General features: G+C 35.5%; 4 protein-coding genes across 4 annotated transcripts in view; 2 read left to right on the top strand and 2 right to left on the bottom strand.

Annotated features, from left to right (window-relative positions):
• The first annotated feature begins 2007 nt into the window (after positions 1-2007).
• LOC109214882 (beta-galactosidase-like) lies at positions 2008-8287 on the top strand. Its single transcript, XM_019378844.1, has 19 exons — positions 2008-2504; positions 2660-2755; positions 2859-2971; positions 3072-3138; positions 3218-3310; positions 3410-3553; positions 3879-3967; positions 4068-4173; positions 4280-4367; positions 5007-5125; positions 5208-5372; positions 5456-5628; positions 5744-5853; positions 6099-6208; positions 6372-6482; positions 6564-6674; positions 6872-7077; positions 7155-7491; positions 7598-8287. Exons 1-19 carry the CDS (start codon positions 2331-2333, stop codon positions 7706-7708), a joined length of 2523 nt encoding a protein of 840 aa, XP_019234389.1. The 5' UTR covers positions 2008-2330; the 3' UTR covers positions 7709-8287.
• A 1169-nt stretch (positions 8288-9456) lies between these two features.
• On the top strand, positions 9457-14282 carry LOC109214887. Its single transcript, XM_019378850.1, has 6 exons — positions 9457-10365; positions 12804-12856; positions 13082-13169; positions 13267-13365; positions 13637-13764; positions 14004-14282. The coding sequence occupies exons 1-6, from the start codon at positions 9715-9717 to the stop codon at positions 14038-14040; spliced, it is 1056 nt and encodes a 351-aa protein (XP_019234395.1). The 5' UTR covers positions 9457-9714; the 3' UTR covers positions 14041-14282.
• A 2367-nt stretch (positions 14283-16649) lies between these two features.
• On the bottom strand, positions 16650-20743 carry LOC109214885 (transmembrane 9 superfamily member 7). The gene is made up of 7 exons (XM_019378847.1): positions 20559-20743; positions 19172-19336; positions 18934-19043; positions 18592-18700; positions 18392-18504; positions 18167-18317; positions 16650-18069 (listed from the first exon to the last, which is right to left on the bottom strand). Exons 1-7 carry the CDS (start codon positions 20670-20672, stop codon positions 16912-16914), a joined length of 1920 nt encoding a protein of 639 aa, XP_019234392.1. The 5' UTR covers positions 20673-20743; the 3' UTR covers positions 16650-16911.
• Positions 20744-22849: 2106 nt separating this feature from the next.
• The window catches only part of LOC109214886 (WD-40 repeat-containing protein MSI4-like), a 9632-nt gene continuing 6460 nt past the window's right edge, over positions 22850-26021 (bottom strand). Inside the window, exons 13-15 of the mRNA XM_019378848.1 lie at positions 25723-25802; positions 23733-23832; positions 22850-23212 (exon numbers count right to left, since the gene is read on the bottom strand). Of these exons, the coding sequence (XP_019234393.1) occupies positions 23120-23212; positions 23733-23832; positions 25723-25802 (273 nt within the window). The 3' untranslated portion in view covers positions 22850-23119. The remainder of the gene's footprint in view (positions 23213-23732; positions 23833-25722; positions 25803-26021) is intronic.

Here is a 26021-nt window from a genome sequence, read left to right on the forward strand (position 1 = left end):
TATTGAGTGAGCGCCCACAATGAAACTCCTTTTTCATGTTGTTTCAAAATCTTTAACGGCTAGCACTCATGACTTTAAAATTCTGAATCCGCCACTGGTTATAGTAAAGTGTTGTTATAGAGGACATATATTATCACATAAAAATCAATTCCGAGAAAAACTTGGCTTTTATAGTTATTGGTTGTTAAATAGATATACTATTATAAAGAGGCCTGAATGTATACATAAATCGACTCAAATTATCGCGACTTTAATCTAGTGGTAAAAGTACAACGCATAATGTATTGATTAGGGGTACATTCAAACTCTCTAACAAACGACACACACCTGCTATTTATATGGAGAAGGGTAATCATTCATTTTGCTAGATTAAGATGTGAGATTTATTACGATTGAGGTTCGATTCCGTAAGTTAAAAAGTCTTGTTAGTTGGTTGTTCAAAAATACTACCGACTCTTAAAAACAATTAAGTAAGAACATTACACGTATGCTGTTCAAGTGTTTCCTAATTTTGTTCTTTGGATATTGGACTAAGCTTAATCATGTTTGCTTTAAAGAGTGTAGAATTAGACGAGAGATGATCACACTAATTAAACAAGTTTGATCAAATAACAACTCTATCGTATTATAACCAAAAAATGTTCTGAGATGGATATAAGATTTATAATTAATTCCTCATTGGGATCATTTTTCCATAAACGATGTCACTTTTTCCAGAAAAGAATGATAATTAGTTTTAACTAAACAACTAATCAACCTAATTATAAGCAATACCAAATTTTATATATATGGATTAATGGCTACGTGATTTTGCATTCCGAATTCCACTAGTTCAGTTAAAAAGAATTCCACCAAATAAGTAAAATTGGTTGTACAATATTATCATTTGGGTCTCATTAAAGTGAGGCACATTTTTAAATTTTTTTTTTCCTTTCGTTGGAAATTTTGAAAAGAAAAATGAGAAATGGGATAATAGAAAACTAGAAATCCTTTGAAATTTCTAGAGCTAGTGGGCTACGCTAAACCTAACCCGGGAGCTGCGCAGACCAAAAAAAAAAAACAGAGTCAAAAAGTGATTCAACAAAAATTTAATTGCAATTACTAGCGTAATTACCAAGAGTATTTCTACAATACGCTCTAGCCAACACCGTGAAATTCACCGACCAATTATATACGACAATACTCGCGATACACTTCACGCGCGCTTAGCCGCTTAAGAATTCAGCCACGAGAAACAAACATAACGCTCTTGCCCAAAAAACTGGAACCGACCGTAAAGAATCTTTGTTCATCAGCTTGGATTAACTTATTTTACGTTTTTTTTTTTTTTAAATTAGTGTTTGCCATAAAATTTTCAATTATTACTTGAGTATGATTTTAGTATTTTTCGAAAATTTGAAAATCTCGAAAAAATTGTTTTTTAAAATTTTTACTCAGTTCACTCATAAATATTCAAACAACAACAACAATCACCCAGTTTAATCCATAAGTGATGTCTTAAAAATTTAAAAACAACGCAAAATTATGTTCATGTCAAAACACAACTCTAATTTTCAAATACGTTTTTACTTATTCATTTTTTTCGGAATTTTATAATTCTTATGTCCAAACGCCCACTTGATTTATCTCAATTTATATGACATATCCTTTTTTAATATATTTAAAAAAATAATGATATTTATAATATTAAAAATATTATAAATTATAAATTTATATTTTATTTTTAATGATATACTTTATGATTTATTTTATATTATAAATTTCACTTTTCTAACTAGAGCCAAACAGGCTTTTTTAATCACTGCAATAATTAAAATGTCTCTTTTCGTGAAAACTGAAAATCAGTGGAAAATTAATTTGTTGGATGATGCTCCGCGTAAGTGTATAATAAGTGCAAAATGGGTCCCATTTAGTGGGACCAAAGCTCAAGAAAGGACCCCACACTCACTTTCAAACAATCCATACTTTAGGTGTTTAAAAGCAGCTGCAACGTAGCAATATATTTGCAAGTCCAAAATCCTCATTTATTCACACTACTAATACTAATTACTCACTCTCAGCTACTGTTTCTATATTCAGCATTTTTCTCTATCTCTTTGTTCTTTGTACCAGAAGGGGGAAAAAGGGTATTAAAACCAAAAAAGAGGCAAAAAGAAGAATATTCATATTCATTCAAAACAAAGAAAAAACAGCTTTTTTTTTTCTTTCTCCACTCTTTCAATCTAAATGGTTGAAGAAACAAGTATAGAATAAAGTGCAAACAAGAAACAAAGAAGAAAAAGTAGCTCATTTTACCTTGTAAAGGCACAATCTTGACAAAGAAAATTAACATGGATTCGAGGTTAATAATGTTGAACATGTTGCTGATGGTGTTAATGTTATTGGGTTCATGGGTTTTTTGTGGAACAGCTTCAGTTTCATATGACCATAAAGCTATTATTGTGAAGGGACAAAGAAGAATCCTTATTTCTGGTTCTGTTCATTACCCAAGAAGCACACCTGAGGTATGGTCATTTGAAATGTACTTCGCCAGCTTAATATGTTATGTCCCATGTTTTCTTGAGAAAATGGGTGTGTTAAATGTTAAAAGTTGAGCCCTTTTGTTTTCCTTGGAAAAATGGATTTTTTATTTGCTCCTTTTCATTTTGGGATTACACAGATGTGGCCAGGTATTATTCAAAAGGCTAAAGAAGGAGGAATTGATGTGATTCAGACTTATGTTTTCTGGAATGGACATGAGCCTCAACAAGGGAAAGTAAGTTGAAGTAAAATCTTTTAAAAAAAAAAAAATAGTACTTATATTTTTTGCATCACTTGGGTATTTAATTGATTTTTTGTTTGTTTGTTTGTATTTCCAGTATTATTTTGAAGGGAGATATGATTTAGTGAAGTTTATTAAGCTGGTGCACCAAGCAGGACTTTATGTCCATCTCAGGATTGGACCTTATGCTTGTGCTGAATGGAATTTTGGGTATTGCTAAAAAAATTGCTGTTATATCTTATAAAAAGAATGATACCAATTTTAGGCATTATGTCAAATTCTTGCTCACTTTACTCTGTTTCAATTTCAGGGGTTTTCCTGTTTGGCTAAAGTATGTTCCTGGTATCAGTTTCAGAACAGATAATGGTCCTTTCAAGGTTAGACAAAAGAAAAAGAAATTTCTTCCTTTGATGTGATTGGTTTCTAACTTTATTTTTACCCCTTTTTGTATCTTAGGCTGCAATGCAAAGGTTCACTACTAAGATTGTTAATATGATGAAAGCAGAACGTTTGTATGAAACTCAAGGAGGTCCAATAATTATGTCTCAGGTTGTTCAAAAGTTGCCATTCTCTTTTTCTGTTTCTCTCATTTCAGTAAAACCTAAGGGGAAATTGATGAAAATATATTTATCTTGAATGTTTTACCAGATTGAGAATGAATATGGACCTATGGAGTGGGAATTGGGAGCACCTGGTAAAGCTTATGCACAGTGGGCTGCTAAAATGGCTGTAGGTCTTGACACTGGTGTTCCATGGGTCATGTGCAAACAGGATGATGCCCCTGATCCTATTGTAAGCGTTACAATTCAGTATTTTTCTCTTATCATTGTCATATTTCTTTCTATTTTTGTTTTTGTTTTGTGTGATATTGGTCCGAGATGAGTGAAATGGTATGTGAGGATTGATACAGTCGACTCCTAGTTGCTTGGTATTGAAGCATAGTTGTTGTTATGATACTCTTAATATGTTTAATCTTGCTCACTACATTGAGATATTTGTATCTGAATTCTCTAGTTTGTTAATCTTGTTAAAATATCTAGGTGATACAATTTTTTATCGTTTTCCTTATTCTTTTTCTTTAGTTTCGTACTTTAATATATCTTTTTCCCCTGTTCAGATTAATGCTTGCAATGGTTTCTACTGTGACTACTTTTCTCCAAATAAGGCTTATAAACCAAAGATATGGACTGAAGCCTGGACTGCATGGTGAGTACATATATCTTTCCAAAGTATTAAGATAAAATTTCTATCTTATGTCTGCTACAGGACATGGTGGGATTAAATTTTGTGTTCAAAATTTTTGCAGGTTTACGGGATTTGGAAATCCAGTTCCTTACCGTCCTGCAGAAGACTTGGCATTTGCTGTTGCAAGATTTATACAGAAGGGAGGTTCCTTCATCAATTATTACATGGTATGTTTATCGTCTCTTAATTTCAATGAGTTAATGTTCATTTTCTTCTGATGCCAAGAAAATTATGTTGTTTATGATTTCCTTTTCCCTTTTCTTGTTTGTGCAGTATCATGGTGGAACAAACTTTGGCAGGACTGCTGGTGGCCCATTTATTGCTACTAGTTATGACTATGATGCACCTCTTGATGAATATGGTATGCACTTCTTCTTGAAATCTGGTTCGGCTTCTTCATGTTAGAACAACAACAACAGGTTAAAAATGAGAATCCATTTTTATTTGTTTATAACCACTTGAATTTGAATTGTGAGAAGCGCCAAAGCAGAACTTTCTTAGTCAACTCCTTGTTTGTTTGTCTTTGTTTTCATTTTTTATATTTCTAGAGTTCTAATTCCAAACTTAGTCAGCACACTACTTAGTATTAAATTTAACAGCACGTGCGAGGGTCGCCATTGATCTTCTTTTTTCAGTAAACATCATGTGTTAGGGTCCCTTTCAATTTTCTTATTAATACGTAATAGTATACTAGGTTCATGCCAGCTGCATCCGAAGTGAAAATTACATCTTCTACTTTACCCGAAATACAAGTTTGATTATTGATGGTTAGCTGATTTCAGTGATCCCATCAAATGTAATTGCTTGACATACCCCTCGTCCAACGTTCATCATGCTTTTTGGTTAGTCAATAGCTGTTAAGTGTAACTTCCTAGAGATAAGGTTTTGTTGATTATCGAGTCCATGATTAGAACTAGGAAGAGAACTCAAAAGAGACTAAAAGTGAAGGTGAAGAAATGCATTGTTTAGCCCTATTTAAAATTTTCCATATGGTCTTTAGGTTTATTACGACAACCTAAATGGGGTCACCTGAAAGATCTGCATAGAGCAATAAAGCTTTGTGAGCCAGCTTTAGTTTCTGGAGATCCAACTGTGACGCCCCTTGGACACCAGCAGGAGGTGAGATTTAACTGAATTATTCTTCTTGAACCAGTCACCATTACAAAGTAAAGTAACTGGAGCTTCATCGTTTCTTTTACAGGCCCATGTTTTTAGGTCGAAGTCTGGCACTTGTGCTGCATTCCTTGCAAATTACGACCAACACTCTTTTGCTACAGTGGCATTTGCAAACAGGCATTATAATTTGCCACCATGGTCAATCAGCATTCTTCCCGACTGCAAGAACACTGTATTTAATACAGCAAGGGTAAGAAAGAATATGAAAATGAGATTGCCTTTTATCTATCACCCGAAACAACATACTGACAGCACTAATTTTTCAATGTGAAGATTGGTGCTCAAAGCGCTCAGATGAAGATGACTCCAGTCAGCAGAGGATTTTCTTGGCATTCATTCAATGAAGAGACAGCATCTTATGAAGACAGCAGTTTTACGGTTGTTGGGTTATTGGAGCAGATAAATACTACAAGAGATGTATCTGATTATTTGTGGTATTCAACTGAGTAAGTGCTTATGTAGCTTCTGGCAGCCTCTTCACATATTAAATTTAAAAACTTAGGTACACTGGAATTATGTTGGCTCCGGCACATGTTTATGATTGTCTGTCTGTGTCCTCAGTGTCAAGATTGATTCAAGAGAAGGATTTTTGAGAAGTGGAAAATGGCCTTGGCTTACGATCATGTCAGCTGGCCATGCATTGCATGTTTTTGTAAATGGTCAATTAGCAGGTATGTGGCATGACAATTCGTATTTGACGTGATTTAAAACTTTGAATCATTATTTCAGTTTATATCTTTGCTGTAGAATTTCTCTTTTACAAAAATTCAAAAAGCTGAGGGCTATTTTGTCTCTTCAAGAACATATAATGAATTAAACAGTTTGCATAATAATAAAAAACTAAAGCCCCAATCACCCCTGGCGCATAGTGGCATTTCTGTCATTTAACATCTCTCTTCTCTCAAATTTCTTACAGGAACTGCATATGGAAGTTTGGAAAAACCAAAACTAACTTTCAGTAAAGCTGTAAATCTGAGAGCAGGAGTTAACAAGATTTCTCTGCTGAGCATTGCTGTTGGTCTTCCGGTTTGTCCTCTCTGTCCCCTCTTACTCTATATTTTGTATGCATATTAGTCGAACAAGTGCCTCTTTTGCATTGCTCTACAGACTCCACACGTATTAACTGATTTTGACTGTTTATTTTCGTATGTGCTCACTTGGCTTCCTTCTACATGTGCTCAAAATGCAGAATATCGGCCCACATTTTGAGACATGGAATGCTGGTGTTCTTGGTCCAGTTTCGCTTAGTGGTCTTAATGAGGGGAAAAGAGATTTAACATGGCAGAAATGGTCTTACAAGGTTCGTCTTTATAATATGTTCATCAACATAACTTGGATGCTCCATTGCATGTTTATCTAAAATCACTTTTTTCTTAACCAGGTTGGTCTGAAAGGAGAAGCCTTGAGCCTTCATTCACTTAGTGGTAGCTCGTCAGTTGAGTGGGTCGAGGGCTCTTTTGTGGCTCAAAGACAGCCGCTCACATGGTACAAGGTGCGTTCCTCATACTTCAATCTTCCTATGTACCAACTTGTTTGTATATTTGGACAGTAAAAGCCATTCCTTTGCAAGATAAGAATAATTGACCCTTCTTTAAGCAGTTATATGCTCTTCTTTTATCAAGTAATTCAAATTTATTGGCCTTAAAGAGACTCTAATATTTGCATTGACTCTTTGTGTTTTGTATGCAGACTACTTTCAATGCTCCAGCTGGAAATGAGCCTTTGGCTTTAGACTTGAATACCATGGGCAAAGGCCAAGTGTGGATAAATGGTCAAAGCATCGGACGCTACTGGCCTGGATATAAAGCATCTGGTAACTGCGGTGCCTGTAACTATGCAGGCTGGTTTGATGAGAAAAAGTGCCTAAGTAACTGCGGAGAGGCTTCACAACGATGGTAAGTAATGGCAAACCTTGTGGCATTTTCCTCCGATATAACAAGAAGCTCTAACTTAACTATGAATTATAATTCAGGTATCATGTTCCCCGGTCTTGGCTGTATCCTACTGGAAACTTGTTAGTTTTGTTTGAGGAATGGGGAGGAGAGCCTCATGGAATCTCTTTGGTAAAAAGAGAAGTAGCAAGTGTTTGTGCGGACATAAATGAATGGCAACCGCAGTTGGTTAATTGGCAAATGCAAGCATCTGGTAAAGTCGACAGACCACTCAGGCCTAAAGCTCACCTCTCGTGCGCTTCTGGTCAGAAGATTTCCTCAATCAAATTTGCAAGCTTTGGAACACCACAGGGGGTCTGTGGAAGTTTCCGCGAAGGAAGCTGCCATGCTTTTCACTCATATGATGCTTTTGAAAGGGTATTTACAAATCTTACTCTATATTAGAAGAAATTGTTTCTTTTCATTTCTTGAAGTAGTTAGCTTTTGTAGAGACCTGATTGAACTACTCTCCTCTTATTTCCAGTATTGCATCGGGCAAAATTCGTGCTCAGTACCTGTGACACCAGAGATCTTTGGAGGTGATCCATGTCCACACGTTATGAAGAAACTCTCAGTTGAGGTTGTTTGCAGTTGATGAAACTGAGGATTAAACAAATAAAAAATTGGGGTTCAAGTATTTTTCTAAAGTTCTATGATAGCAATATTTAAGTGTTCACTTTTTGAAAATATTTTTGAAGAGCCAATTCAAGTCCAAGAGTTGGCTTTGATGGGGGTGAAGTTGTACAGATTTGCAACACACCTTTTTATTTGAAGCTCAAAGATGGTTGGCTCAAGATTCTGTACATATATGTTGGTGTTTGTCTGCAACTGTAAAACAAGTGTATAGACATTGGCTCAAGTGCACGACGAGACTGTGCTGATTGGAGGTAGCAGATCCTGACGGAATAGTTGAGGCATGCGCAAGCTGGCCTTAACGCCACCGTTATAAAACAAATGCGCATTGAGACTGGTTCCTGATTAGTCCATGTGCAAATATTGTTACTGTTAGAATTTGCAAGTCTTATGGTTTCAGGAATTTTAGCATTTTATTATCTATGTAAAAAAGCAATGTTTCATTGCTTTGTACCTGCAAAAATGCTACTACTATTATGATGTGATATAACATCAAGGTCTCTTGAATAATTGTTTACTAAATCTTGTTCATTTGTTCTCAGCATTTTCTCACTGATTTACCTTTCTTGTCTTGCATTCTTTTTGCTGACATGTAAACAAAATAATGAATTAAAAAATGTGACTGCTTAAGAAAACTTTAACTTGTTGAAAGCTAATCTTTTCTTAAAGATCAATTAATTTGTTGGGAGCAAGTTACATTAATGTGCTAATTTGTCCCTTTCTCAATTTTCACAAAGAAGATGTAGGAGAAATAAATACTCCTAGGATTCTAAATGCTAGCATATGTCATATTGACATCAACTGGGCATTGAATTCACTCTTTGTGCTGACAAATTTCAAATTTGACAATTCTAACAATCTACACTACATTTACTTCCTGACATATTTTTTTTAAAAAAAAAATTGTTATGTGATCTATTGAGGGATTTTGAAAAAAAAAAAAAAGAATATGAGAACGTTTAGGTCAAAGAGGGCTTTCGGTTACTTTCTTCTCTGAAAGAAAATCTTCCTTTTGAAGTTTAAAAATATTAATTTTGTAATCTCTCACTTATAATTAAGTATTTTGAAGCTTAAGAAAAAGTCCATTAACCTTTTAACAATAAAAGTTATGTCAACAAGTGCATTCTAAGTTCAGTTTTTTGCTTTTCAATTATGTTAACAAAACATTTTTGAGAATTTAACCCAAAAAAATAGAAAAAGAAAAAAGACGATAACAACAACAACATACCATTCCAATCTCACAAGTGGAGTCTGAGGAGGGTTGTATGTACGATGACCTTACACCTACCTTCAAGAAGGTAGAGAGGCTGTTTCCGAAAGACCCTCGGCTTAGGAAAGATAAAAGGAAGGGCAGCAGCAATCACACCAGTTATAAAACCAAAGCAAAAATACAAAGATACAAAACTAAAAATGAGTATTGTAATTAGAAGGCCGAAACGAAAGCAACGACAAGTAATCACATAAATAACGCGAACTCATGTACTAAAGCAACTGTTACAGACAAGGACAATGCTAGGCGACCTATTCTAACCCTTTATCTTTTTCTCAACCTCCACACCTTTCTATCCATGGTCAAATCGTTGGAGAAGAAAAAAAAACCTAAAACCTAGATCCCAAAATACCTCAAATGTTTAAAAAAGACCTTGGATTAAATAAAAGAACCTTGGACCTAAAAAAAAACAAAAGCTGCAGAATAAAGGAAAATAAGGCTGCAGGAATTTTTATTTTTTTAATTTAATTTTGTGGAATTGTCAAGTAGTCACAGAATTACAAATAATACCTTTAAAAAAGATAAAAGTAAGTAAAGCAGTTAGAATAGAATATGTAAAAGTGCTAAATACAAAACAAAAACAAGATATAGATATATATTATTATAAGCCTCTCTTCTATATCCAAAAAGAACTCACTCCAGGTGTTGTACTACTGTGTGACTGTGTGTTTTTCTTCTGTTAATGACGCATTCTTTCCATGGCGGCCACTCCTAATTTTCTGTTCATCTCTTCTTCTTTCCCAAAAAATTCTCCTCTTTGCTGTCACATTCATAATCAACAACAGCATTTTAAATCCCTGTTATCTCCTTTTCTCTTGTTTTTCTTCACTTTCTCTTTTTGTTCACTCACCATTCTCGTTTTCTTTCTTTACTCTAAACTCACTAAAAAAAGAATTAATGAAACCCATCAACAGCTTAAATTAGTCCAAAAAAACTTATCTTTACAGGAATCTAAAGAAGATGAAGTTACACATCAATCTGACCCGACCCATTTGACCCATTCAATTCTTCTTGAGATCTTACCTTCCAGTTCACCTAAATGGGCCAAACTGTTTTCCAATGAATTGGGTAATGATGATAGCCCGAATAAGATTGATAAATCTTGTCTTGATGCGGATAAGGATGATAAGGAGAAGATGAAGAAAAAGAAACGGGTCAAGAAGAAGAGACCCGATTCGAATAGTGAAGAGGAGATGAAGAAGAAGGATTCTGGGGTTGTTAAGGAGAAAGAAGAGTTGGTTTGTTTATACCCTTTTACGAAGTCGAGTAGTGCAACTCAGAGAAAGATTAAGCAGCATTATGATGAGCTTGTTAAGTCTCACGAGTCTAATGGATTGACACTGGCTCAGGTTTTTGTTTCTCTTCTTTTCTCTTTTTTATTATTAATTCCATATAGTGTATGCCATATTTGACTAAAGGTTCCATGTTTATAAATTTTTGGAGACTTATATAGCTCCTGTGTGATGTTTGTATTGAGATTATGATTGTTGAGCAATTTGACCTGCCTTTTGTTCTATATTCATGTCTTTTTTTAATTATTAATTTTGTATAGTATATGCCATCTTTGAATTTTAGTAAAGGTTGCTTCGTTATGTGGTGTTTGTTGAATTGGGATGTTGTGCTTCCTATGCATGACTAAAGGTACCATTTTATAATTTTTGGAGACTTAGACAGCTCCTATGTGCAGGGGCCGAGCTAGCATGCCTTTTACGGGTTCGGCGAACCCAGTAACTTCGATCCAACCCCTGTATTTGTATAAAGAAATCCATTAAAAATGTACGAATTATTTATTTAGAACCCAGTAACTTAAAGAGATTAGAATTCCGAAACCATTAACTTCAAATTCTGGCTCCGCCTCTGCCTGTGTGATGTTTGTATTGAGATTCTGATTGTTGAGCAATTTGACCTGCCTTTTGTTCTATATCCGCGTCCTTTTTGAGATGTTGGAGATCTCCATCCTGGAGGATACCTGCATTTCAAACTTTAACGTGAATATGTTTTTCTTTATGGTTGAAGACCCAGCAGCTTAATTGTTTCAATAAGGCTAAAACTTGCCATACATTGTGGAGTTGGTAGAATGATTTTTTGCCAGCAAGTAGGTAATAGATTGCTCGCCTTTTTAACCATTTTATTTTCTTGTACTTAAGACAGAATTAAACATTTTCCCATGGTAGTAAAGATTCTTGTTAGTCCTTGGTGGGCCGCATTACCTAGTACTTGTGCTGGTGGAGGTAGCAGGTACCTGGTGGAATAATCGAGGTGCACACAAGCTGGTGTAGGCACCGCCATCATCAAAAATAAAAAAAAAAATAAAGATTTTATAGTCTCTTGAGGCTGATCAGTTTGGTTTCACGTAGACACGTATAACAGGATTAGTTGGAAGGAATATATTAATTTGAGAAAGTAGGTGAAAGATGTTGTTTAGGTGTACTGAGTCAATTAACCATCTTCTATCACATTGCAGAAAAAGTTGGAATATTTAGTCAATGTTTATGAATACTTTTGGAGTTAGTTATTAAAAAAAAAATATTTTTGTAGTCAAGTGGTTGATTCAAGAATGACTTGAAAGGACTAATCAACATCTAGCAGGTAAAAAGAATAGACAATAAGATCCCCAGAGTCAAAGCTAGAGGACAGCTCCACTATGTATTATCTGGACAATTTGTTAGAAAGGAACAAGAATTGTTCTGATATGTGGGAAAAGAAACACCTTATTTTTTGTAAAGTTCTCCAAAATCCATGCTTCTGGAGTAGACAAAGCATTGTAACTGATATAGCTCGTAGAATGATCTTGTTAGACTTCTTTTTTTTTTTTTGATTTGCACCGGGTGTCCGAGTCTTTAAGAGCCCCGACTAATTCCGGGGGTGCACAGGCCCTCGGCAAGGAGTTTCCCGCAAGTGCACCACGGTTAATTCAGGTTTTACCCAGTCCGATGGCCCTCAGAAATTGTTTGCACCCAGTGGGTTTCGAACTTGAGACCTTGAAAGGGAGCAAACCCCAAGGCTCAAGTCTATTGCCACCAGGCCAACCCCTGAGGGTTGATCTTGTTAGACTCCTTTAACCTATAGGAGGCGTCTACTCCACACTTTTTTGTAATCTTTCAATAACCCCTTGGTAATGATTGTCAATAAAAAAAACTACCTCAATTTTTTTAGCAGATGTGTGTGCGTTGAGCGAGTATCCACTTCAGGTAGGATTTAAGAAATTGACTTAAAATGATCTTGATACTTTGTCGAGTATTAGCTTTTCACTGAAGTTTGTGAGTTAGTTGCTGATTTGGGTGAAGTGTTAGGATATGCATAAAATGTGTCAACTGACAACTGAGTTAGTGCTCAGTGAGAAAACTTTGTTTTGCCATGTTTTCTGTCAACTATCAGCAGTAGATCTGACGACTTATCACCGTTTGGAGGACAATTATATTTTGAAAATGATCAATGAAACAAAAGATACATTATCTAGTTAATTAACTGATTTGGAAGAATAAACTTTAGTCAAGGATCCTTGGTTGCATGTGATCATATAGTCCTCTATATATATCTATGAAGGACATAACCTTATTCACCATTGCTTTCCTACTTCTATCGATATTCAAATGCAAAGTTAAAATTTTCATTTCACTAAGCAGACATAATGGAATATACGCCAGCTTGACTAAAAGTGAGTGCAATTCTCTGATGCATGTTTTACAGTTTTCATTCTTTCGTTTTAAATCTTTGGATTGGCTTTTCTTGTTCAGATCTTTTAGAATCCTAAATCCTTGTATTATGTTATGCCTTAATGATGCAGGTTGGTCAATTTGTTAATTGTTTGGTTGAAGCAAGGAGTGAGCTACAGCACAAGTATGTTGAATATTTATTTTCTTTTTGCGATAAGTACAAGTATGTTGAATATTTAAATGAGTATTACCAAGATCAGTAGCTTTATTCATCAGCTCTTATAAGTTATGAATTTGAAATATCTTTTCCAAAAGTGCCTTTCAGTTCCCAAATGGCCTTTTCAACGAAGATCAGAGGTCAGAGAGAGTATCATCTCTATTAGTAACTAAATTTGTTATTCCTGAACAGGTCAGAGATCATTCAACGAAGATTCACAATAACAAAGGCCTTACTCTTTAAGGCTGACAGATCTTCCTTTGTTAGACTACGGCAGCAGGTAGTGGGATCTCCCTTTCATCAATTTTTGCTTGAGTTGAAAAACTGTTTCTCATCCCGAATTAAAAAAATATTAACTAAGGTTTATGACTTTCAAGATATACAAGCTAGAATCAGAACAGAAGCGACTGGAAGAGGATGCTTTTGTATATAATTGGCTGCAACAACAGCTGAAGCTCTCGCCAGCATACAAAAAGGTACAATAGACTGAACTGTCACGTTGCAAATGCAACATGAATATTCCATCCATAAAATGGATAAACTTTTGATCTCAACGCTTCAGGAAGGATGGAGAATCATGAATTCTTCTAGATTTTGTCTCATTCTCTCGCCATTTATTTTTTCCTTTTTCCCTTATGTCGTGTTAAAATCTCTTCTTGAAAAGTTGATTCCTTGAGGCTACTATAATCGACTCCAATTACTCTATTGCTTTCTGTTAACGTCTTTTTTTTTTCTTTTTTCTTGAAGATGCTTGAAATAGGTGCAGACATGGAAATGAAAGCAAAATCCAATAAACTAGTCAAAAACACAGATGCTGAGTTGCCTGATATTTCGTTTGAAGAGTTATTAGCACAAGAAAAGAAAGACGCTTTCTGGTCAGTGCCACCTTATCTTCATGTTCTTGAGACGAGAAGGATCCAGTATTTAAATTTGATGGGTTCAACATTTAGGTTCTTGCATGTGCATCCATTTTACTTTTGAAACTCGGGTCAAATTCTAATATTCTAAAAAAAAATAGTGATTTTTCGCACTTATATAGCTATGCTCCGTGTAAATTATATGCTATATCAGCCACTGCTTGAGATTGCTAACTAGATATGATTTTGACTTGCAGGCAGAAGAATGGGAGAACGAAAGCATACGCCGGCTGAGGATTTACTTTTAGCTTTAGTTTTAGTGAATACACTATACATCTTGATACCAGAATCATGCCTGGCACAGGAAATTTTTTATTAGGTGCCTGTGCTTCTTGGGTTGATTTTGGACTGAATAATAGCCATTAACAACTTTCTGTTCTTTCTAGGTATACTTCCCATGCTCCCTGCATATACATTGCTTTGGCTTTTGAGAGTCTATATGCTAACAACAGTTATAGCTGCATCTTTTCCTTCCATTTTGCACTCCTGTTCCTACGGTTGGGCTATGAATTCAATTGGACTGAACACCTAGTTCTGGAAAACAATTTTTACTAACACGTGTTTATATTAAATTATATTAGTTGATCATAATTAAGTGATGGAAATATATTAATCTACTGTGGTTAAGTGATAAGAGTAGATGTAAAGGATGTTTTATGTATTTATTAGATTAGTCCTCGGGCACGCGTGGTGTGCGTGTATCCCATATAAGTAGTATAAAATTTAAAAAGTTACACCGTTTTGTAAATGGATGATAAAATACTTTGAATCATGGTTGCACTTAGAAATCATAACCATGGGAATATTTAAGCGAAGAAAAGTAGGAGAAAGATAAAATATAACAACTACGAATGTTAGCTCTAAAAAATTATTATACACGTGGAAAGTTGAAGAGCTTAACTTTGTAAAGTGAAGAATTTCGATATATGTACCATAATAAATTTTTTGACAATATAAGGCAAATTTAACGTTACAAAATTAACTTTTGTAGCTTATATATTCTATTTACTAATATTGAAGGTGTTAGTAATATAATTATTAGGGGCATAAAAGTCCAATACTATTTCTATGGTCAGTTTAGTCTTTTTGATCTTTATACTTATATATAGTATGATATGATAACAATCGGTGTATATGTCCTAGTCATTTGGGTACTGATAATAGGTGAATTTGACTATAATCACACCTTAAATAATCACCTTCTTGTGTAGTTTTAATGCTAAAAGTGATGACAAAATGCTCTTATTAGTGCTTTTCATGATTTGTAGGTGATATATGTATAAAGACGGCTAAGGAGCAATTTTGGAGTCAAAAGTGATGAAAAAGAGGCCAACTGTGAAATTTCCTAAGTGACCCGTGCAAAAACAGGCCGAAGATTCAGAGAACTGGATCCACCGCGGTTCCACCGCGACCGCGGCAAAACCGCGGTGGGAAGCAGCTGCAGAAGTTGTGAGATTCCGCGAGGGTGTTTGGCCGCGGTTCTACCGCGGCAGAACCGCGGCAGGCGCAGAAACTTCAGGGACCAAAGTGTCAATTACGGGATTTTTAGACCTAAACCCTATTTAAAACATTAGATTTCGCCCAAGAGAGGCATGTATTGATTTTTTAGGTTTCTTAGCAAGGAAAACAATTGTGAGAAAGTATTCTAAACATCTTTCTTCTTTTCTTTTGATTTGATGATGAATTCAAGCTTAGTTTATTCTCCCATATCTATGAGTAGCTAAATTCCTTGTCTAAGGCGTTGATGGAACCTATTGGGTGATGAACTTCTTGTTTATGTGAATACAAATTGCTAGTTTAATCTTTATTTGTTCAACTTCGTGTTCGTTGTAGTTAATTGACAGGATCCTCAATTAGCCGTGCCTATTTAGTGTGCATAACTTGGAAAAGAGTGCATATTTAGGGTATTGTTGAACAACACCACTCCTAGATTATTAGAGGAATCTATAATTGCAGGTTTAAAGGCGGGATTAGGAATAATGAAACCTTGGGTGCAATCTAAATTGAATTGTGCTAAATAAAGCAAGCTAGTGTATCTCGGGAGAGTGCAATAGTAGATTACTGTAATTACTCGGGAGAGATTTGCGGTAAGACTAGCGTTCATGATTGATAGAGAGGTGTGGGTAAATTTATATAAGCATAAACAGAAGGAATTCCATCAATAGGGGAAATCATTGCCTTAGTTTTTTCTCATAATTGTTTACAACCTTATTAGTTTAGTTTACAGCTATTTAGTTACTTGCAAGCTAGTTGTTAAAGAACACTCAACTGAGATTTGAATATTTGGGAAGCTGGTTCTGAAGAATTAGTGGGTCTGAAGATAGTGGTTGATAGGTTAACTCTCTGTGGATTCGACCCTGGGCGTAATACTCGGGTTATATTTGCAACGTCCGCAGAGTCCTTTTTATAAGGCATAGTTGGGCGTGATCAGGTACCAGTTGTGAACTTAAGTAAAAAAAATAGTTTTCTTGAGTGTCATCTTTGCATTCTTTTAGGGAAGATGACACCTTCGTTTAAACAAGAAATAAACGCAGTAAATAAGATCACATTTAATTTTTTTTTTTTTTTAAAAACACACACACACACACACACACATCGATAGGTAACAAATAAGCTTCTTTTCTTTCACATGACTAGTGGAATTTTTTGACTTGGTGGCAAAAATAAGTTCAGGCTTCTAGTCTTTTAGCTCAACTAAATTCCTCATCGAGCAAGAGTAGAATGTAGCTACATTGCTTGTAGGCAATTTTACTTGATGTCTGTCATAATGCCTGGTCAAAAATAGAAAGTGCTATGCTTCAAAGGAAAGCAGCCGCGCACAAATTCATATATCCACCATCATAGACTTTGAAATTCAGGACCAACCAGATGCATTTCTAATAAGTGCAATTAGAAATATAGCGATTGTATATAAAAAAAGATGGTATAAAAGTTACAAGCCAAGCCCTAAGCTAATACCAGAAGACTCAACTGTCATAGCAGGCTGAAAACTCACTCTTTGGCCACTGTGCTATAACCAAGAATCTTTACTGCTTTTTTCCTAATCTCAGCATTATCAGATCCTTTTCACTATACTAATAACAAACTATGAGTTCTCTCTGTCTATCAATCAATCTTCACTGAGGAGTAGATCTTCCGAACAAACCAGAAGCAAGCGTAGAAGCCGATTGTTCCTGTTAACACAAAGAAGGCATATGATGCAATCAACATATAACCAAAATATAATATGCCTGACACCAGCTTTGAGATCTCCAACTTGGTGAAGAAATAGAAAATGGAGTAGAGAAACAGGTATAAAGCGGAGGATCCAGCTGTAAGATAAGCTCTCCACCACCAGTTATAGTCTTCACTGCACAACTGGAAGTAGCAGAGCACAACAGTTATTTCTGCACATGTGATTATCAAGATGAGGAAAACTATGAAGAGAAAGCCAAAGATGTAGTAGAACTGGTTCAGCCATATGGACGTCAAGATGAAGAATAGCTCGATGAAAACAGCTCCGAATGGAAGAATTCCCCCGATAAGTATCGAAAAGGCTGGTTTCATGTACCATGCTTGCTCTGGTACTTGCCTAGGGATTTTGTTCGTCTTAACAGGATCTTCAATGGCTGGCTTTTTGTAACCGAGGTAGCTGCCAACAAATACTAAAGGTACGGAGATTCCGAACCATAAGCACACTAGAGCCAACATGGTCCCAAATGGCAATGCTCCAGAAGAATGCTCTTCCCAGATGAGAGCATTCAGGACGAAGAAGACAGCAAAGAGTATTCCAGGGAACATGAAAGCAGTTTTCAAAGTAATCCTTTTCCACTCTGTTCCTTTAAACATTTTGTAGAAACGGGCAGAAGAATAGCCAGCTAACAAGCCCATGAAAACCCATAGTAAAACCATAGCAGTCATAAGCCCACCACGGTTCGAGGGTGATAAGAAACCCAGCAGAGCAAAGATCATCGTCACAAGTGTCATTCCAAGTATTTGGACACCAGTTCCAACATAAACACACAATAAACCGGAATTAATTGGAGCACGGAAAACATCCCCATGAACAAGTTTCCATCCTGTTTCTTCCTGAGCCTCATCTTGTGTTTCCAATTGATTATAGTTTGCAATATCTCTGTACAAAGTTCTCATCATGATCATCGCAACCATACCAGAAAGGAATAGGACAATCATAAGGGAATTTATGATGGAAAACCAGTGAATCTGATCATCATTCATGAGCAGGTACGTATCCCAACGAGAAGCCCATTTTACCTCGCTTTCCTAAGGAAGAACAATAATAGTAACTAAGATATCTGCAGACAACGAAGAACTGCCTCAAGCCTGACATAGGAAGGACAAATGTTTAAAAAGAGAATACCTTGAAAGAAACGTCATAGGTGAATACAACCTCCTTATCTGCATCTACTTCTTGGGGAACAGTGCTACCTGGAACTAAATTTTTTGTATTCTCATTGCACGTTGTCACCTGAGGGTTCTTATCATCCCACTCCTTGTACTCATGATTGATGCTATCAATAAAATCAAGTCAGAAGAGAATGGGAAAAAAATAAAGAAAAAAGAAATAACACAACGATACTGAAACCTGTTTGGCGTCACTTCGAAACCAACGATACGAGCAGTATCAGTTTCAGGATCCTTATGGTACATGACTCGGAAGCTCAAGTGGTTGTTGATAAAATATTTCTCCTCTTTTCTCTACCAGAAAGAGAATGCAAAAACAGTTAAGACTAAATTCGCAAGGATTAAACCATCAGTCTATAGCAATTCAAACTGTGCACAAACCCCAGCATAATTCCCCTTGAACCCAACACGGAAACCATGCTCGTAAGTAGTAGATTGAATTCCATCTCGCCTTTGTCTAAGAACCGCAACTGGAAGGTTATCTAGAATCCTGCATCATCAGATGAACATTCAATGTTGAAGTCTAATTCAGGTGCAAAAACATGTGGAAGAAATCATGCACAGGGGACTAAACTAAATTCTTAGGGGACAAGAGTAAATAAAATTTTGTCTTACCTATTAACTTTGTGGTTTATATCACACACAAAAACATGAGTCAAAACACATGCAGAGGAGGATTAAATTAAACTCTTAGGGGACAAGAGCAAACTAATTTAATCTTACATATTAACTCTGTATTCATCATCAATCTTCTCCTTGAAGTTCTTTGCAGATTCAGCATCAAGCTTTTGCTTACAGACCACTTGACATGGTTGTTCTTGTCTCATTTGGAACTGTAAATAGTTCAAAAATACAGATGTACTCAGCAAGTATACACATAAGCACGTATTACACACAAAAAATCTTTCTTTTTTATCCTTCGGCAATTATCGGACTAGACAGAAAGAGAATATCTCCTTACAGTATAAACTGAATTCTCAATGCGGTCCCCTCGAAGAACTTCCCCCAAATTCTCGGCACTATTCAAAATCTTTGTAGGTCTGCAGTACTTCAAGAAGTAGTAATCATAGGGAAGTTGTGTTTTTGTAGATGACAGCTTGTTCACTTTGACATTAAGGGGATCACCCTGTTAAAAAAGAATGTCGAAAAAGAAAGCTAGTTAGAAACAACCATGTAGCAGCAGGATGCATAGAGTTGCCAGATCACTTTCATTTTCTTAAGGGGGAACAATCAAACAATAGAAGAAATCCCAAAAACCTATGATAAAACATAGCAAAAACAGTATCTCTCAGCTGATTTTCTTTTCTGGTTATTCTACTCCAAGCAGCCAGTCCAAAGTGTTAAGAAAGTGATAGCCCAATAATTTCTTGTATATGATTTCCATAACATTCTATGCTTAAACCATTAGAAATTCGTCAAACAACTTCAATCTTTGCGTCAAGTAGCTCAACTGCCAAAGCAACACTAGGGGTGGTTTTTTTTCTTTTTTATGATGATGGTGTGTCTAGGCCAGCTTACGCATACGATTATTCCACTGTGTAGAGGCAGATCCAACATCTAAGCTCTATGGGTTCAACTTTTAAGGTTTTTAGTATTGAACCCATTATATTTTTAAAGCTATGAGTTCATACCTAAAAAAAAATTGCAATTTTAGTGAATTTTTACACATAAATTTATGCTCCGCGTCAAAAGTACTGGGTTTAGTTGAACCCTGTAATAACACATTGCATCCGCCTCCGCCACCGGGTACCTGCTACTTCTCACTAGCAGAGGTACCGAGTAACTCTGTCTACCAAGGCTTAGACACATGGAAAGGCAACAACACTATGAATGATCTTTTGATTAAGATTAAGGTCTTCACAACCTCTTCCTCTCTTGAAATAAACTCCAGAGCTAACACACACTCTACATTTCTCTGTTTAGTTGACATAAGCTAACTAAGCTGAAACATACAGATTAGGTATCAATCAAATCTATTCACGTTTATATGCATTCACTTAAAGCACTTTGATTACCAGAAATAGGATTGGTCTATCAACAAATAGATCATCCACCATCGACCATACCCATTACTCTGAGAAAAAAAAAAAACGGGGGGGGGGGGGGGGGGGGAACCCCAAATCAAACAGGGTATAATATTTCCTAAAACTTCACCATTGGGTCAAAATCAACAGATCCAAACCCTTCTCAGTCACAACAACTCAACAAGAATGTAATACTACAGAAATTGCAAAACCCCAAGATTTAAAAGGGTCTAAATCATACAATATTTGTTCATAAAAACTAGAATCCAGCTAAAAGATTATATTTTTTCTAGGAGAGAAAGAAGAAAGAGGATTGGGGCATACAGTTTGAAAATCGCGAGGAGCAACACCGGGGAGATAGAAGGAATTAGCAGAGGAGATGAGGAACACAAGAGAAATGAAGATGGAACTGAGCTGCACCGATTTTCGTCTACCCATCTTCACTTCTCGTTACGCCTAAGGAGAGAGAAGACTGAACTGTGAACAAATTAGAAGCTTTTATGCACACGAAAAAAAAAAAACGATTTCCTTTTTCTGTTCATAATTCCGCCCCTTTTATTTCCTTTTCCTACTTTTTCCCCCAAAATTTCCTTTTTCAAATTATTATACTTTCTATTTTGGAATGTCTGGAAAAAAAATCATTGATAATTTTATTATTATAATACAACTAAAGTACTCCCTTTGTTCACTTTTAGTTGTCAAATATTCTAAAATTAATTTTTTATTTTTACTTGTCATATATCAAGAGAAAAATAATTTATTTTACCTGTTTTGTCCTTATAACTATTTTTGAGATACTCATTCCAAGTCATTTTTCAAATATATTAAGACTATACACCAATTAATATGGGTATCATAATAAATTATACATATTATTTATTATTTATTAAGAGTCGTGCAAAGTTCAAAGTGTACCACTAAAAGTGAACGGAGGGAATATATCATTAATCTCGGTAATTCAAAATCAGTTTTAACTACTCAAATCTTAAATTTTAATATATGATGTTCTGTCATCATGCTAACGTTTTTCAACCATATTTGCAATATTTTAAACTAATAAAATATACAAATCAAATTAACATCTTAAACTTCAAATTCTAAGAAATATTGTCATATGAGATAAAGCTGGGAGAGTATTAGCTCATTTTACAAGGGGTTTGACCCTATAATTGTTTAACCAAAATTACTTGTGTTTGTTTACCAATACACCCTCAAAGTCAACAAACAAAAAAAAAAGGAGTTAGAATGAATAAATAAGATACGTGACTTACTTATTTTTATGTGAAATTTTGTGTACCAAGAAACAATATATAACATTTGCATTATTCAATCCTGCAAGATATTGATGATAATTTCGAATCCGAGTTTCCAAAACAAGGAAACATGTACATTGAATTTCAACCAAAATCAAGCTAGCCAAATTAATCAACTATCTTAGATATTCTGTTAAGCTAATAACTAGAACGTAAAATGAAATATTCATATCACGGTGATCCTCAACATTCCTATCAAAGTGTTCTTTTTTATAGCATAAGATATAACATTATTCAAGTGCAGATCTTGTCATATGTTGATTTTATGGTCAGCTTGACATGCAGTTAAATTTCCTTTACTCTTTTTTAGAAAAAGTGGTAATCTTTAAAAGAATTTATTCAATATAAACTTAAGATGTATGAAACATTAAATTTAATCTCTTAAGTACCCCACAATTTTGCAAGTTGATATTACCAAGGCTTATGTTCTCTTTTGGATAAACTAATAAAAGGATTATAACACTTTCCTCACAAGTTCAACTTTAATTCTGAGTCGCGATAATTAGTTTTCAACTTTCTTTTAGTCATTGAAATTCCAGGCTTCTCTTAGCGTTTGGATTGGAACTGTGAAAAGAAAGACGAGTTTTTGACCAATATTGTCCATTATCTTTGAGGATAGGTCTATTTTGGTCCCTCAAATATAACCCTGAGCATATTTAGTCCCTTAAGTATACTAAAGTGGAGCACCTTTAGCCTCACTGACAGAATGTGTTCAAAAACTAACGGTGTTAACCAACTCTGATTCATTAAGCAAATCTTATGCTCTAAAGCAAAACATTTCCTCTCCTTTACATCCGTTGTAAAAATAATAGCCGAAAAAATAAATTAAATTTGTATATATATACATTTTATATTTTAATATACAAATTTTATATACTTTTTTGACTACTAAATGTAAATAGTTTTTGGCACGGGCTAAAAGTGATAATACAATCTGATTATCATTTGCTTCAATAATATGCGTAGAAGTGATAATGGCAGCTCTATTTTTTTTCAAATTTTGACTTTTCTTTTTGGGAAAATCAACCGAAATTTTTTAAAGTAAAAGTTTCAACGTTAAAATCTTAAATTTATTAGCTCTGTACTATTAGTGGGTTAAAACAAACGGTGAGTGCCGAAACTAACCCCATAACTGATCTTGGACAGATTCTGCCAGTGGGACTAAAGGTGCTCCACTTTAGCATACTTAAGGGACTAAATATGCTCAGGGGTATATTTGAGTGACCAAAATAGAACTACCCTTATCTGATAAGGGAGGGTATTGGCCACAAACTCAAAGAAAGACCACGGAAGTCCTTTTTTAAAAAAAGACAACCACCAGAGTGGAGTACTCCAGTTTTTGTAATGGGTTGTCTTATCAACATTACCAATAATTTACCAGAAGAAGTCACTCAGCTTTCCATAGAAAGGAGGTGTGTCATAATCTTTAAGCCAATGAACAGATATAATTTAGGATTCAATACATAATTAACAAAACCTAGCCATTTGAGCGACTCAGCAAATTCATAGCTTGATGGTAGTTTTTTTTGTTAACATGGTTGCAACATCAGCGCCGTCGCCTATGTGAAGATACTAAGAACAAGTGAGCAGGTGAGACTTGAACTTCTCTAGTTCATTGAGAACCTCATCTTCGGGTCTGTAAATGAGATCAATCATTCGCCATATCTGCAAAAGGTTGGACCATGAGACTTAAAAAATGTCAATGAAAGATGATAATGCACTATTACACATTATGTTTCTTCATGTGTCTTGGATATTTATGGCTTTGCATTAAAATGGCAAAATAAACATAGGGTAAATCATAGCTAGTGGGTCTTGGATATATTTAGGGCTTTGAATTAAAGGGTAAGATTAACATAGGGTAAGCCATGGCCTATTGGTAGCTATGGTGAACTCAGGAAGGACCTTTAGGCGAAGAAAATATCAAATATCATAACAAATTTTCACAGAGAAAAGCAGACACCATTCAACCTTACCAGGGTTACGCCAAGCTTGGCTGAACCTACTGTACGACAAATAATCATTTACAATTTAATAAACACAGCATAGAAGTCTAGGCGAAGCAAGAACAGTGTAATTCAGATTTTAGTTTAATCAGATACGAGCATTTTTTAATGTATGGCAGGTCGATTCAGTAAGATGCATAAAGCAACTAACCGGTAAAATAAACAAGTTTGGCTGTTACCTGTAATGTACCGCCTCCACCAGTACTTTCACCATCATCTGAGACACTAACAATGGTCCATGGATCTGCTGCATTCCAGTGGAAGTCAACCACCTTATCCCTATTTTCATCCACAAAGTCAGTACTCGACACATGGCATAAGTGAAATTCAGATGCTCTCTACTTAACTTCAAAGGCATAAATATACATGATTTTCTTTCTTTTTTTCAAATAAGCAGGCATAAATAAAAGTGATAACCCTCTGGGCTAACCTAACAAAAGAGAGAAAGAAGAATTGACTCTGCTCTTAATATATCCACCATTAGATTTTTATTCTTTACCTTCAGAGTTGGATAGTTAGAGAGAGAAGCTATACTGTCACTCTTTTTTTATACATCAAAAGCAAACAAAAAATAGTCTAATGACCGGTCACCATCGGCCTTGTGCAATTTCACGCGGACATGGTGAGATCTACAATTTATATGAAAAACCTATGTTGGAGAATCACACTAATCGGGTGAAGCTTGAGGTGTGTTACAGAGACTGTCTCTTAAAGATATTTGCCAACAAACGCACATCCCCCAAGATTCAACAAGCTCTCTTCTAGTATAAACTAGAGGTAGAAACAACAAATGTTGATTAGGTAAAACCCAGAGAAGTAGAAGAGGATTTCAATGTCTTTATAAAAGAAAACAAAGGTTTTCATGGTAATAGCTACTTTGACTGTTTGGAGAAAAAACAGGCAAAATGTACACCAGCAAGTTTTAATTGTATTTATGGGCTCAACGGCTAGAGAGACTTTGGGATATTTGACTCAAATTAAATTTGGTTATTTCAAGGTAAGCGAAAAATGATTAAATAGATACAAAAATATTTTTCGAAAAGCAACCTGGATCGAGGTCTATTCTCGCGAGGGGGTGAGGGAGGAGGAATCTACCACTTTCGCCTTTCAGCCCAATACGCCAACTCCTTTACTAACTCTTTACAAGCTCAATAAAGGATGATTTATAGCGAAATGGTGGGGGTGTTGATTGAAGACAGTACCGATCTTGAGAAGCAGGCACCGTTAGCTCTCAACAGATAAAAAGAGAAAGAGCTATGAGTCCAAGTAAGAAAGTACAAGTTCAATTCTCACAGGCCTATCCCAGTGCCAAAGAGACGACAGCAACAATCTAGCTCCCTGTACTACTCTCAGTAAATACCATTCTCTTTGTTAGGAAGTAAGAGCGTCGATAGGATAGTCAGAAAGTCTGTTCAGGAAGGAGGAAAGTCAACTCCTCCAGCATTCATTTTGAAGAGAATCGAAACAAATGAAGAATGAGCAAGTTAAGAACTTCTGGTCAAGAGATCCTATTCAAGTGAATAGGATGACGTCTTGAAAGGAGGAGATTTATCGAGGATTGCAGGAGTTTGTCAAAACCCTGATGCACTACAAGGTGCCGATGGCTTTAATGTCTACACGCCGAGAATACAATTGATACCATTGATATTAAAGGATATTTAGTGTCATAGTAGCAACAGGCTCTCTACCCCCTCGGGGTAGAGGTAAGGTCTGCTTACACACTACCCTCGCCAGACCCCACTAGTGGGATTTCACTGGGTCGTTGTTGTTGTAGTGTCATAGTAGCAACAGAGGATGTTCAGGGAGGGAAGCCTGTTCCAGAGATGTTTGTCTATGCAGCAAAGCATCTATGATACACATACAACCACAGAAATTTGACACCAACTTGGTGCAAGGTCAATATGTTACATATACAACCATAAAAAATATCATTGTCATGGATTTTACTCTTTTCTTTTCTTTATGCAGGATATGCCACCCAACCCCCGCAGCCCCATCTACTTTCTCTTTTTTCTTTTCTTTTGGAGGCACAGTGTGTGTATGCGTGTTGGGGGGTGATAATAATCAGTCAGACGCATCTCCACTAACGCATTAAGGACATAGAAGGAAAAGAGAACTAGAACCATGCAACAAAATTTAATATAAAATAATCAAACTGCAAATTTATACCTATGTCCAGCGTGACGAAAGAATAAGCCGGGAGGAGATGTTGAAGCTTTTCTACCAGCAGAGTCCTCCATCTTACCAATCTGGGAGAAAATAATTTTCGTTGAAACTACTAACAATGAAGTATAATTTCTTTAACTGTAAAATAGGAACAAAATCCTTAGATCATAACAATAGCGCCACCTGAATGAAGCAAATGATAAGCTATAAACTTGTTGGCAATGTCACTCAATAGGTAATTCCAAGAAAAAAAAAATTACTACTATTGTGAGCCTAACAAATAATGATGCCTTACTTTGGGG

This window comes from Nicotiana attenuata, unplaced genomic scaffold (assembly GCF_001879085.1).
Source record: "Nicotiana attenuata strain UT unplaced genomic scaffold, NIATTr2, whole genome shotgun sequence".
NCBI lineage: Eukaryota > Viridiplantae > Streptophyta > Magnoliopsida > Solanales > Solanaceae > Nicotiana > Nicotiana attenuata.